General features: G+C 30.6%; 1 protein-coding gene across 1 annotated transcript; it reads right to left on the bottom strand.

Moving 5' to 3' along the window:
* Positions 1-10187: 10187 nt before the first annotated feature.
* On the bottom strand, positions 10188-12944 carry LOC123217354 (NAC domain-containing protein 90-like). The gene is made up of 3 exons (XM_044638345.1): positions 12654-12944; positions 11470-11741; positions 10188-10886 (listed from the first exon to the last, which is right to left on the bottom strand). Exons 1-3 carry the CDS (start codon positions 12820-12822, stop codon positions 10530-10532), a joined length of 798 nt encoding a protein of 265 aa, XP_044494280.1. The 5' UTR covers positions 12823-12944; the 3' UTR covers positions 10188-10529.
* Positions 12945-14399: the final 1455 nt, after the last annotated feature.

The raw sequence follows: 14399 nt of genomic DNA, 5'->3' as shown, positions 1-14399 counted from the left end.
TGCTTTTGGGTTTTGGGTGCCACACTGCAGGAAATGACTTCTGAAAACAGAATTCAATGTTTACACTTCGTCGCTACTTCTATGAAATAGAAAAATGGAAGTTTCAAGCAATATTCCTTCATAAACGACAAAGCAAAAAGAAAAGAAAAAATAAATTCTGTTTTGGAAGAGTGACTAACTTCAACATCAAATTACATATACTGTCTCCCACTTGCTAAAATTTTCTACAGTATTTGGAGTTTTGCTGGCAATAATATTATTAATTATATGTAAATTCTCCATCATTCATGCTATATTTTTTTCATCTTATTAATTCTTAATGGGGATTTCCGGTAATAGAACGATGTTTTTACTGTTTTTAAATTTTAAAATCTCATGTTGAAAAAAAATTGTCAAGGAGGACTTCATGGTGTAATTATTATACAGATGAATTTGATCTCGTTGAAAAATGTAAATTGAAAAAGAAAATAAAGGAATGTACATCCACTTTACCCAGATGTGTTCAAGAACATGATCAATGTATTTATTGACGATGCAAGTTATGAATATTAGATTAACCTATTGGTGAAATACCTTGTTGAATTTGCTCATAAATTTCTAATGCTATTGAACTATCTTCTGTTAAATTGGTAGGTTTGTTACCAACAACTTATCAATGCATCACATCAAAAGAATCAAAACAATTTTTTGAGTATTTTTAGAAAACTATGAACAATTGTGTTGAATGCACACGGTTGCTTTATGTGTGAAATTTGTACTAAGTTTTCCTCTAAAAACAACAGACAATGTTTTTTCTATGTATTCAAATTAGTTATCTGTTGTTTAAGTTTATTGTTATGATTTTTTACAAACATTATTATCTGCTTTATCCCTATTAGATATCTAAATTAACTTTGTTCTTTTGAGTAAATGGATCTAAATATTCTCTCTCTTATGCTCTAATTTTTAGTACCATTAGTTGAGCGAACATAGAATATTTATTTATGTGCTAATTTTAGCTTGTAATTGACTGTTAGTTTACTGAACTTGGTCCCATATATGCATGTAGGCTATATTGAATTTAGTTCAACCATGCAAAAATTGTCCTGTCCATTCTAGTTTTTGCTATTATTTACTTTGACTATAATTGTTGATTATGTGTGAAGATTCATTAATTTCAAACACAATGTAAGTTAAATACAAATTTAACAAACCAAACCCTTATTATTCACTTTAATTTGGTGAAACTTTCAATTGTTATCAAAGTAGATTTTACATTTTCTCATATTTAGTAGATCCTCTCAATTTCGGTTTTTAGTTTTTATTTGTTTCCTATAGTTTCGTTTTTCTTTCTTTTGTTAACTAGTTTCTTCCTCTAAATCGAGATATTCCAAAAAAGTGGTTAACTACTATGCATCTTATGTTAGATGAAACTAGTTATCCGTATTGGAAGACACGGTTGAAAGATTTGTTAAGTCTATTGATGAAAGAGTCTAGATACTTGTTATAAATGGTTGAGTGTCTCCTATGGTTGTTAAAGATGATTTTACTTAACCCAAACATATTGAACTGTGGATTGGTACTAATCTTGAACATGCTAACTAGAATTCTTAAGCTATTCATACCATTTTTAATATTGTTGTCCCTAATCTATATTAACCAAATGAAAATAATAGCTAACAATGAGAATGTTAAAGATGCTTGAGATATATTTCAAATAAAAAATGAAGGGATTGAATATGTAAAGAGTCTAGACCAAAGAGATTGAAAACTGATTTTGAGAAGTTGACCATGCTCAAGGATACAACTATTTTTTATTTTTATGCTAAAATCTTTGATATATCTAGTGATTCTTATGCCTTTAGGAAAGTTCATTCTAATGCTAAACTTGTCAGAAAATTTTTGTGCTCTTTACTCGAGAGATTCCTAGTGAAAGTCACATCTATTAAGAAACGTATAGATATAGAAAAGATAAATCTGTATGAGTTGATTGAATCTCTTCAAACATATGAGTTGAATATGAAAAGATGAGATAAGAAGAAATTAGGTACTAGTCTAAGCTTCAAGGCATTCTTTAGACTTTGGTTAACTTAAAAATGTTGATTTAGATAGTCTAGATGAAGACAGATTGCCATATTGGTTAGAAATTATACTAAATCTTATTGGAAATGAGACTACAGGCAATGAAACAGATTATTGAGTTTCCTATTAAACTATGAAAATGAGACTGCGATCAAGGAAACGGAAACAGATTATTTGGTTTCCTATTAAACCATCAATCAAAATAATTAAGTTCCCTTTTGTACAGGATATTGTTATGATTTACCAAGTATAGTTTCCTTTCTTCTTGTATAAATCCACAGATTGTGTTCTTGACACATATAAAATATATACAAAATTACAAAATTCCTTACAACACTTCTCATCTGGATTTTGTCATGGTATCAGAGCCTCGTTGAGACTCACCATTCTCGACCCTTTCGGCTCTTAGTGTTCTCTAATCTTCTCTTTCTCTCATTCTAGTCCTCCAACCTCGTGGGAATCCTAAGAATATATATATAGAAAAAATAGGAACCAATCAGTTTAAAATTTTTTTTTTTCAAGAATAAAAGCAGGCAAGACTACAAAGCAAAAAGAAATAAATTCTTCAACCCAGAACTCAGGATCAAGCCAACTCACTCTATCTCCAGTTCAAATTATTCAAATCAACCAATCAAATAAATCAGAACCAGGGGACATTTTATACACTTCATCGTCCGATGTGACCCGAGTTGGTCTTAATCAAGCAAACCCTTACTGGACCAGAAAATTATGCTCAATGGGCAAGAGATCTCAGAAGGGCATTAATAGCCAAAAATAAGGTAGGGTTTATATACGACATTGTTCCCATGCCGATGGAACCTGACCTGGTACGTTTTTGGAATAAATGTAACATCTTGGTACAAGCATGGATCATCAATTGCTTGGCTCCAAAAGTGTCAGCTGGTATATCACCAAATGAAATGGCCAAAGAAATGTAGGACAATATCAACGAAATGTATGGACGACTTAATTTAGTAAAGATTTTCAACCTTTGACAAAACCTCGTTGATATCTGGCAAGCCAGTCAAACGGTGGCTACGTATAATAACAAATTATTAGCTATATGGAACGAACTTGATATTGTTGAAAGTCCAATCATCAGCCTACCACAAACACTTTGACAAGTTCAGATCCTCAAAGATCAAGAACAATTGATGCGTTTTCTCTTTGGGTTGAATAAAGGTTTCATTGCTTTTCGGACACAAATCTTGGCCAACGATAGTGAGCTTTCCCTTCAACTAGTCTACCAGCTTGTTATCCAAGATGAGTCTCAGAGGATGACAGGTCTTAATATAGGTAAATCACTGAGTGTTTTCCTAGCATCCTTGCCAACAACTGATTAGTGGTCAAAAGAGGAGAGCATTAAGATATCAGCACCAAGGGCAAGTAATGTTGATTTAGGATTAAATAAAGAACTTTTTTTGTATTCTTTTAATAGATCAAATTATCCTTCTGGAATGAACAACTAGAATTCATCTATTCAAGTATTATAAAAAGGCTCTTAAATTTTTAGGGCTTACAATAATGCCCTAAGACTTGCTATACAGTACTTTCAACCACCTACAATTCTGAATAATCACACTTAGTCCTCTAGCACCAAATATAGAGACAAATTATTTTGTGATTTTTGCAAGCATCATAATCACGTTAGACACCTGTTAGAAACTGCATGACAAACCAAGCTCTAACAAAGTCAAGCCTGTGCATCATATTGTCAACCAAGTGGAACCCAACTCCAGCAACTCTTCACCCTCAAGATTCACTATAGAACAGTATCAACAATTACTGGAACTCTTAAGAAAAATTCCAAAGCCTAGTGAAGTTTCTGGTACATATGCAAGTACATCTTTTTGTCTCAATACTCAGTTATCTATTAATGTTTGAATAATAGATTTAGGGGCTAGTGACCACATAGTCTACACACCAGACCTTTATCAACATTATAGACTTGTGATTGACTTTACTCTTATCAAAATGCCCAATGGCCATACTACTCATGCAACCTATTGAGAAAGTAAATGTCTAAGAGATTTGGTTCTAAAAAACGTCCTTTATGTTCCTTCTTTCAATTTTAACCTAATCTCAGTGTCTCGGGTTTGTAAAGATAATAATTATGTATTAAAATTCCTTCCTGATGTTGTACCTTTTAAGATTATTTGACTGGGAAACTGATGGGCTTGGGTAGTCTTTAACATGGTTTTACCTTTGGATGACTGAATTAGTATTTTTGAATAAAAATTTTGTAACATCCTCATATTCCAATTATAATACTATTACCATTAATAAAAGGTTGTTTATTTTACATCAACGTTTGGGTCATAGTACAACAATTCTAATCCTAAATGTCATATTTGTCCATTAGCTAAACAAACTCATCCACCTTTCCCAACAAGCACATCCAACACAACTAAAATTTTTAGTTTGGTCCATATGGATATTTGGGGCCCTTATAAAGCCCTTAACCATGATGAATCACACTTTTTCTTAACTATTGTAGATGATTATTGTTGGGCCACCTGGATTTTTCTATTGAATTCAAAAGCTCAAACTCATTCTCATATAGTTTAGTTTTGTACCATGGTAAAGACATAATTCAATACCAAAGTACAGAGGGTTAGAAGTGACAATGCCCAAGATTTCCTTAATCATCACATCTCTATTTTTTTTTTTAATCTCAAGGGATACTTTGTGAAAGTTCTTGCACATACACCCCTTAACAAAATGGTCTCGTTGAACACAAACACCGACACTTATTAGAGGTAGCTTATGCATTAAAACACCAAGCCAATAGTCTTACACATTTTTGGGGAAATTGTATGGTCATGACAACTTACTTGATCAATTGAATGCCAACACAAGTCTTAGGTGGTAAAACACCTTATAAACTTTTGTTTGGCAAACCACTGAACATACAACATTTATGTGTATTTGGGTGCTTATGTTTCTACACAAATTTGTTTGGGCATGATAAGTTTGCATCTAGAGCTACCCGATGCATCTTCATGGAAAATCCCATGCTAAAAAAGGGGGTATCGCTATATGATCCCCAACTAGATCAATTTTTTGTTAGCAGAGATGTTGTGTTCCATGAAGATGTTTTTCCATTTGCTACATTAAACACTTCTCCTAGACATTCAACTAATCTACCAGCATTTTTGGATAACTATCTCATTGATTTGCCATGGTATGCCATCATTCTAGAAGCAACTTTTTCCCTACCATCTCAGTCAATACCAACCTCTAATGATGCACCAATCTCTTGATCATCACAAAACAAAAAAAACTAGAGACCCCTTACCTATTTCTCTGCATCACTTCACTCGAACCACTAGACCTCCTACCTAACGTACTGATTATGTCTGCCATGCTCAACACGTTCCCACAGATTCAATTCCCTATATGTTTGTAATTATGTTAGTTACGAATGACTCTTGCCTACACATAAAATTTACATTGCTAACATCTCTACTCATCAAAAGTCCAGTTCTTATCATGAAGCTGTTCAATATGCTCATTGGCAACAAACAATGGTTGATAAGTTATGTGCACTTAAACTCAACCACACTTGGGATCTTGTTCCTAGGCCATCTCACCAGAAACCCATTGGATGTAAATGGGTTTACAAGATCAAATATTGGGCAGATGGTTCCATTGAAAGATACAAAGCACACTTCGTCGTAAAGGGCTTTACCTAGTAAGCAGGCTTTGATTATTAGGACACTTTCTCTCCTATTGCCAAGCATGTCATAGTCAAGACCTTTAATTCTATTGTTGCTCTCCACGATTGGCCTCTTTATCAAATAGATGTTCATAATACCTTTCTTCATGGAGACCTAGATGAAGTTTATGTGGAGCTACCTCCCGGCCTTTGCAGACATGGGGTTCATGTCTGTCGTCTGCAAAAGTTATTTTTTGGATTAAAACAAGTGTTTAGGCAATGAAATGCAAAATTTATAGAAGCCTCAAATAAAATAGGTTTTCAGCAATCCAAGCATGACTACACTCTATTTATGTAGAAGCACGGTAATTAATTCATTGGCCTCATTATTTATGTTGATGATATTTTGATCACAGGAAACAATGAGACAACAATAAAAGATCTGAAGAAACGCTTAGACAAATTATTCCACATCAAAGATCTAGGGCCACCTAAGTTCTTCTTAGGCATTAAAATAATTAGATTGCCAGTCGGGATTTGTCTTAGTCAAAGGAAATATGCCCTGGAATTAATTGCAAATACTGGTTTGGCTGGTTGTAAACCTAGCATAGTACCCATGGAGCAGAACGTAAAGCTCACTGGTCAAGAGAATGATAAAGGGCAATATAACCCAGAAGAGGATCCACCACTACTAGACTAGTCAGAATACCAATGACAAATAGGATGTGTTATCTATCTCACATTGACCTATCTAAACATCAGCCATGCAGTACAAGTCCTTAGTCAATTCATGCATGCTCCAAAATAGTCCCATTGGAAGCAGCTATGAAAATAATCAAATATTTGAAAGGGTGTCCAAGCCTCGGTTTATTATTCCCATGAAACAGAAAAGCCAAGATGACAACGTATTGTGATTCAAATTAGGCAGCGTGTCCTATATCACGGAAGTCTCTCAAAAGATTCTACATAAAGCTTGGCGAATCGCTCATCTCATGGAAAACAAAGAAATAGACGATTATGTCATTGTCATTAGTAGAGGCAGAATACCAAGCTATGGTCAAGATGACATTTGAGATAGTCTAGATCCGGGGAATGCTAACGGATCTTGATTTCCAAATCTCAGAACCAGTAGAACTATTTTGTGACGATAAAGCAGCTAATGATATTTCAACAAATACGATGTCTCATGAAAGAATAAAACATATCGAGATTGATTACCACTTTATTAGAGACGAAATTCGAGAGGAATCATCAAGGCATCTCATATTTAGACGTTAGAGCAGGCAATAGACGTCTTCACTAAGCTATTAGGGAGCAAACAACATTCTTATCTCTTATGCAAGCTTGAAGTTTATGACATTTGCAAACCACAAGCTTAAGGGGGAGTATTGGAATTGAGACTACAAGCAAGGAAACAGATTATTGAGTTTCTTATTAAACCATGAAAATGAGACTGCAATCAAGGAAACGGAAACCGATTATTGAGTTTCCTATTAAACCATCAATCAAAATAATTAAGTTCCCTTTTGTACATGATATTGTTATGATTTATCAAGTATAGTTTCCTTTCTTTTATAAATCCACATATTGTATTCTTGACACATATATAAAAATATATACAAAATTATAAAATTCTTTACAACACTTCTCATCTGGATTTTGTCAAATCTCTGAAAAGAACTCTTTAAAGTCTAACTCAACTTATAAAGGGAAAAATAATTTTTTTAGGAATAGTTCAACTCCAATTAATTTTGTTGGAAATAATAAAAACTTCATAACAAGGTTATTATGTACATTTTTCATTAAGTATGATTTGATATTAACGTCGGTTATGTAAAATTATGTTTAAGTTAAAAAAGATTTATGAAATAATGGATTGAATTATCATACTAGAGAAATGAATACCTATTTAGTTTGTGTCAAGTCAACAATTCACATAATAATTAATTACAAATTACTAATGATCAATGATCTATCTCAAAATTTTATTTTAACCTGGACTGAAAGGATTTTTATGTTTTATTTATTTATACATAAATCTCTATATCTAACATATTCATATTTTGTAACTACCTACCATAAACGATTAAAATTAAAATATATGCTTAGAGTAGAAGATAATTCTTTTTAGACAATTTAAGTAGATTAATAAATTTTTTTTGTCGGCAATCATTATAACTTTTTTTTGTTGTTGTTTTATTTATTAGTATGGTGAAAAATAATTCTTTTCCTTTAACTTCTTTTCTTTTTCATATGGTTGTGGGATATTACATATAAACGTCCGTTTCTCTATCCATACATACTATATAGGCTGAATTACTAACATAAGATTTAATAAAATGACATATTCTCGTTCTCTAAATTTAAAAAAAAAAGTGTATTTTCTCATTGTTTGTTAAAATATTATAACAAAGTTAATATCACTTGTAACCCTAATAGTATAAACAAATCATACTTTAATCTTAAACGCTTTATTTTTTTTCTTTTTTCCTCCCATTTTTACTTAATTCCTACAACTTGCTTTTCTCTAATTGAGAATCACACTAATTTGATGTGATATTGGTAGCTATTAAATTTTAAATAATTTTTAATTAAAATTATTATAAATTAAAGGTAAAATATATTTAATAAAATTTTGAAGATAAAATGTTATTTAGGTTAATGATTTTTCAACAATTTTGTTAAAGTTTTTTTATCAAGTTAAATAATAAAAATATACCATTTTATCAAACCTTGATTGGAAAATAGTAATAATTTGACTTATTACTTATTTTGAATATATCAATATGTACATATTTAATATATATTATTATATAATTGAATGTTTTTGAATTAAAAATAAGAAAACATTTAATCACTTGATGATATATATAAGTATATATTTATTTATTTGTATACTTAAAAGAGGTACATACAATATTACTTCTAAAATATTAAAAAAAATATATTTATTTTAATACAAGTTATAAACAAAATATAATATTTAAAAATACTAATTTTTTTAAACATATATCGTACAGACATACAAAAGACAACACAATACGATTACTGTTATCACTAATTTACAACTGAATAAAAAGGGGTAAAACGTGGAAGTCAAAAGGAATCCATAGAGCTTGACTCATTTTGCGGAAAGATTTTGTTGGAAATCCTATTGGACTTACTAACGCGGTGTTTGAAAAAGAAGGCCACGTATACCTACAGGCTCCGCTGAAATGACTTCTCTCACTATCCCATTCTATTCAAAACAATATTAAAATAATGTAATCCTATGGGGTTTATTTGATAGTAATTGACAATCTGGAAATTATTCAATCATAGTTAAGAGTTCAAATTAATACCCATTTTACCTTATCATATACCTTAAATAAACCTTAATTGCACAAACACTTCTTCATCTACAATTTCAAATTTGGCAACAAATTGATCTTATCTAAATAAGCATTTCATTATGTTTTTTTAAATTTATTTTAAGAATTAAATCCGAAAATTAAAGATTTTTTGGGGTAAACATGATTTGCTGTTAGTATGGATAATTCTAAATTTAATGTTATTCTTCCATCAATTCTTCATAATTATTGGTTATTATTGTTAGGAGTAGAATGCCAAGTTTGCTTTGGCTTGAAATTGGTTAAAAATGTGATGAAATAGTGGGTTGGAGTGATCCCTCTTGCCTTTCATTTTCTACTCCTATCCTATCTTTTTTTGTCGTTTCTTTTGAGGAGTTAGTATGATCGTTAACATTGATTAAATGGTTTATACTTAGATTTTTTTTTTAAATATATAGAAATTTTGGGTAGGAGTAAGGAATTGATAGAAATGATCACCCTAGCTCTTTATCTTGTCAATTATGATTGTTTGTAGTTAATTTTAGTTTTGAGAATGACATTTTACCTTTCATCTGATGCCAGTCACATAAGTGATATATAAGATTTTAAAATAATATACAATTGTATAAGTCGAGGAATACACCTGTACATTCAATTACAGAGAAATTTTTTATGTAAGACACGTTATCATAAAGTTTGCTCATTATCCCATCATCTTTTTCAATCGTTCTTATTTGATATTAAGTGAGATTATATTCTAGGTGTAACAGAGAAAATTCCAACAAAATAGTTAATCTTTGGCCACGTCAAATTTTGATTTTAACAACGAATTGAGTAGTAAAGACATTGAAGTAGTTATTTGTTAAAATGATTTTATATCTGATTCTAGTTCTAGTATCGTGACTAGATTGAGTAATATGTATTTATATTATAGTTCTAGTTGTTATTTACTGAATGTAATTTTTTGATGGTTGATATATATTATGCTAGAGGTTATTGTATGGACGGTCGATATTTAATGAGTTGTGATTGCCAAAAAATTATGAGCATGATATCAAATTTTGTGATTTGTAATGTTTGACTACAGTTGTGAACAAGATTATATCAATGTGATTTGAGGTTGATGTAATAGGATTGTATAGTTCAAGGTTTATACTAAATCATTCATAGCAATGTCTCAAACGATTATAGGGACATATAAGGTGCACTAATATAAAATGGCATCAGAGATTACCTCGCTAAGGATGAAACCTAATTACGAGCCTAGCTTGAGTGTATGCATGTTTTTATATGAAAACACATATCCTAAGTAGTTTCATTTATATGAGATCAATTTATTCTCATGTTTGCACATGATTAGGGTGTAGAGATGTTGGAGACTGATCTCATTGGACACATGTGCAACTAGTGATCTGTAGAGTATGTGTAAGACCAAAGTACTATCTCCACCAAAGCAACTCCATTAATTAGATTAATTTCTTCTATGGCATGCTGCAGAGCAAATCCCATTGATCCAAATCCCACGACAGTTGAACAGAATCAGAACCCACTGCCATGCTGTTACTTTTATCATTTTGAGAGGTCTGGCCATGGTGATCTACTGAGGATGAACTATCTAGTGAGTTTGTTCTCTCTACCATACATATTGGAGAACTAGTCTGATGATGATGAGAGTTTGTCGCCTCATCACCACGATGATCTTCAACTTGCTGACCCCTTGACTCGCCGATTACTGCTCTCAGTCGAAGCGGTGGAAGTGTTAGAGGTGGACGCCGGTCAAAGGCCCGCAAGAATTTCGATTTCTTGTACACCCTGCACAAACTGAAATCTTGCCTTGCCTGCACTTTTTCAAAGACGGTGAGGATAATAAAATAACATAAAAACACAGATAAAAAAGAAAACTACTTTATTATGTATTATTTTAGTGTTTATTTCTACGGAAACATTTTGTGCTGTTAAAGTGGGAAAGATGAGGCTTGTTCAAGTTAGATTCAAAGGAAGAAAGAAAAAATATGCAGTGTATAGGGAAAAAGAGATAACATAAATTTTAGGTAATTATAAAACCATTAAATAAAGATGAAGAATTATTTTTTAGTATGAGTTAAATCTTGATTTGCAGATTGGCTCAAACATCTTAGTTCTTTGTATCAATTATAGAGAAATTTTTCCTTCCTCTTTGGAAGTCCAGAATATGTGACTTTAATTTTACTGGGGTTTTCAGAACAAATTAAAAAGGAGATGAGCTTCTGATTAGATTAATGAGGTCTCAAATATTAATAACCAATAATGTTGTATCAAAGAAACATTAATACGCTTAAAACAACAAAAGATTTAGATCTCATGGGAATAACAAATTAATTAATAAAGGAGAAGACGCAAAAGCTTATAATTATAAGTTCATATCCTATATGTAATTCATACCGATGTTGATGCTTCTCGTTCAATGGCTTTGTATTCATTCATTTTCCACTGAGTTTTTCTTCCATTTGGAGCTCTTCCCCTATAGAAAACCATTGTTCTTTTTTCTCCAACCACACGATTTGAAGTGTAAACGAAACCAGGTGACCCAGTGGCTTTCCAATATCCTTCAGTTGTCAGTCTGTTTGGTCTCCCTCCTCGTACTTCACTCTCTTGTCTCGGAACGAAGAAGAACCATTGTTCAGGATCTTTGTGGCACAGGTATTGTGAAAATTCTGAATCAGAAATGGAATATAAACCTTCAATCTAGCCCCATGATGAATTCTATCATCTTATTTTTCATTTTTTTTGATATTATTCAACAGATCCATGATATTATTCCACACATTTACAATTTTGGAATAAAGTGTAAGTAAAAATTCATCAAAAAATAAATAAATACGTGAGCTTTTCTTCATAAAATGCATTAATCTACCCACTATGATAAATTCTATCCTTTCATATCTATATCTTCTAAAGTTTTCTTCATTACAAATTAATTTGGATTTAAAGAGCACATAATTTTTTTCTTAAATGCAATTGGCCTAATGGATACGGCGTGTGATTGTATATACTTCTACATGGTATCAAAACTCAAAACCAAATGAGTAGGCCTAACCCAAGTGACAACGTATCTAAATCAAACGACAGACTTAACAACCTATAGTAGTTGTACTTGAGCGAGGATGCAAAAACTAAAGAATTTTATATAAAATAAAAACAATATAAGTGAATGGTATATAAGTATGATAGATTAAACTTTAATATAAATTAATTAGTTTTGTGTAATATAAGTTTCAATCTCTATATTTATAGATTTAATATATTTCTATAATACTGTGACTAATTACAAAAAGATTACAAGAATACACAGAAATGAGAATTTTCTGTTATATGTAATTAACATGATCCTCCTAAGATCATTCAAAAGGATTTTTATGAAATTCAAATTATAGCAACAGAAAAATTTGAAAAAAGGAGGAGATAAATTAAACTTAGAATTATCAGTGAATTTGAGATGGAATGAATCGATCTACTAGCATCGTAAAATAATTGAAGTTGAAATCATTTAATTTCTTTGAAAATCAAGTTATTAAGCGATAAAAAAAAAGTTATTAAGATTTATAAGAGAAGAAGAAGAGTCTTACGTGGAAGTTCCCAAGGATTGAAGTCGTAAATATTTACAACAGGTATAACCTGGTCCATAATCCGGTTGAAGTCCTCTGGGTTAGCATGAAGCTTGTGATGAAGATAGAAGGAAATCAATTCAACTTCAGTTGGGTAAAAACGAAACCCAGGTGGCATATCCTCTACCATGATGAAGAAGATGAAGTTTAAAGTCTGCTAATATATATATTTTTCATCTCATTAATGGAGGGTGCTTATAAATAGAGGGAAATCAGGGAGAGAAATGATGAAAAGTTAGGCAAGAAGGCAAAAAGAGGTAGAAGGAAATGAGCAAGGGAGATTCATGAGATTACTTGGAAATTTCCTGGCTTTTGAGCAGAATTCTGCCCTCCAATCAGCACACACAAAGTAAGTCAAGAGTCAAGAGTCAAGATCATATCAATGACAAGTGTAAAAGCAGCTAGCTTAAGGAAAGGGGAAAAGAAGTAAAATTTAGTGCGATGAAAAGAATAATTTAATATTATTTCACACTTAAAATACAGTTTCTACTAGGCTATCGGTTTTGTAGCTAGAACATATTCAATATAATGATTTTTAAACAACAATGATAAATATATATACTTTAAGTATATAAAATAAACGGACAAATTATGTATAATCACATAATTAAATAATTTAAAATCATTCAATTATATGATAATATATTATATATATACTGTATATTCGAATTATGTATACATAATTTATTGTTTTTGAATCAATATTTAATCATAGAAAAAATGGCTAAATGACTATTTCTGACCCAAGGTTTGATGAAAGTACAATTCATACCTTTTAGGTTTCAAAAAACCAAATTCTCACTATTATCAAGTTCCACTAATGAATTCTATTTGGTTTTATTAGAAATGGTTGTTTTGGCCTTTTATTGTAATTACCAAACTACCATTAACACTTAATATAAATATCAAGTTACCTAAATATTATACTAGTTTAAAAATTTGTCACTTACATTCCTAAAAATATCAAAACTCTAACAAATATTAAAATGTTGTGTTTTATTTTGGTTTTTTTTTAGTATAACTGTTATTTTTTAAACTATTAAAAGATATATTAAAATTTTTATGTTGTAAGTTTCACTAAATTTTTTATATCCGTTAATATATGTAATTAGTCAAACAAAGTCTATTAGTTTTAATTTATCTCGTAAGGTTTATATTATATATGCAATTATAAAATATGCCAAAACACTTGTTCCTAACCCAGGCTTAGTTTATTTTTAAACTTTTATTTATTTAATTTTAAAAAGTTAAATACATATTTATAGGTTATTAAAATTAACAAAATCTATTAGTTTTAGAAATAAAATTATTATTTAATTAGTGATATTAAAAAAAAATAAAATTTTATCTCACTTTTTTTCTAAATCCTAAAAATTAATAATTTTCTTTTAGATTTTAGTTTTGAAAAGCTATATTTTTTTCTTAAGGTTTAAATTTTTCAATTATAATTTTCTGATAAACAATTGCTTTTTCAATGCTCTCCTGATGATATCTCTCTTCTCTGGTGTTGTTTCTCTTTCTAATGATCCTTTTTATCCAATTCTCTCCTCATTTGTCGTTTAGATAAATGATTTGTCCAAACAAATCTTCTTCATTTAGATGATTTGTTGTCGTCTAGAAGAATCATCTTCATTTAGACAACTCATCGTTGTTCAGACGAAGATGAGGATGATTACGTCTTCATCTTTGTTTGGATGAAGAATGAGT

Source organism: Mangifera indica, chromosome 1 (genome assembly GCF_011075055.1).
Source record: "Mangifera indica cultivar Alphonso chromosome 1, CATAS_Mindica_2.1, whole genome shotgun sequence".
NCBI lineage: Eukaryota > Viridiplantae > Streptophyta > Magnoliopsida > Sapindales > Anacardiaceae > Mangifera > Mangifera indica.
This window is presented reverse-complemented; position numbering and strand designations above follow the sequence as displayed.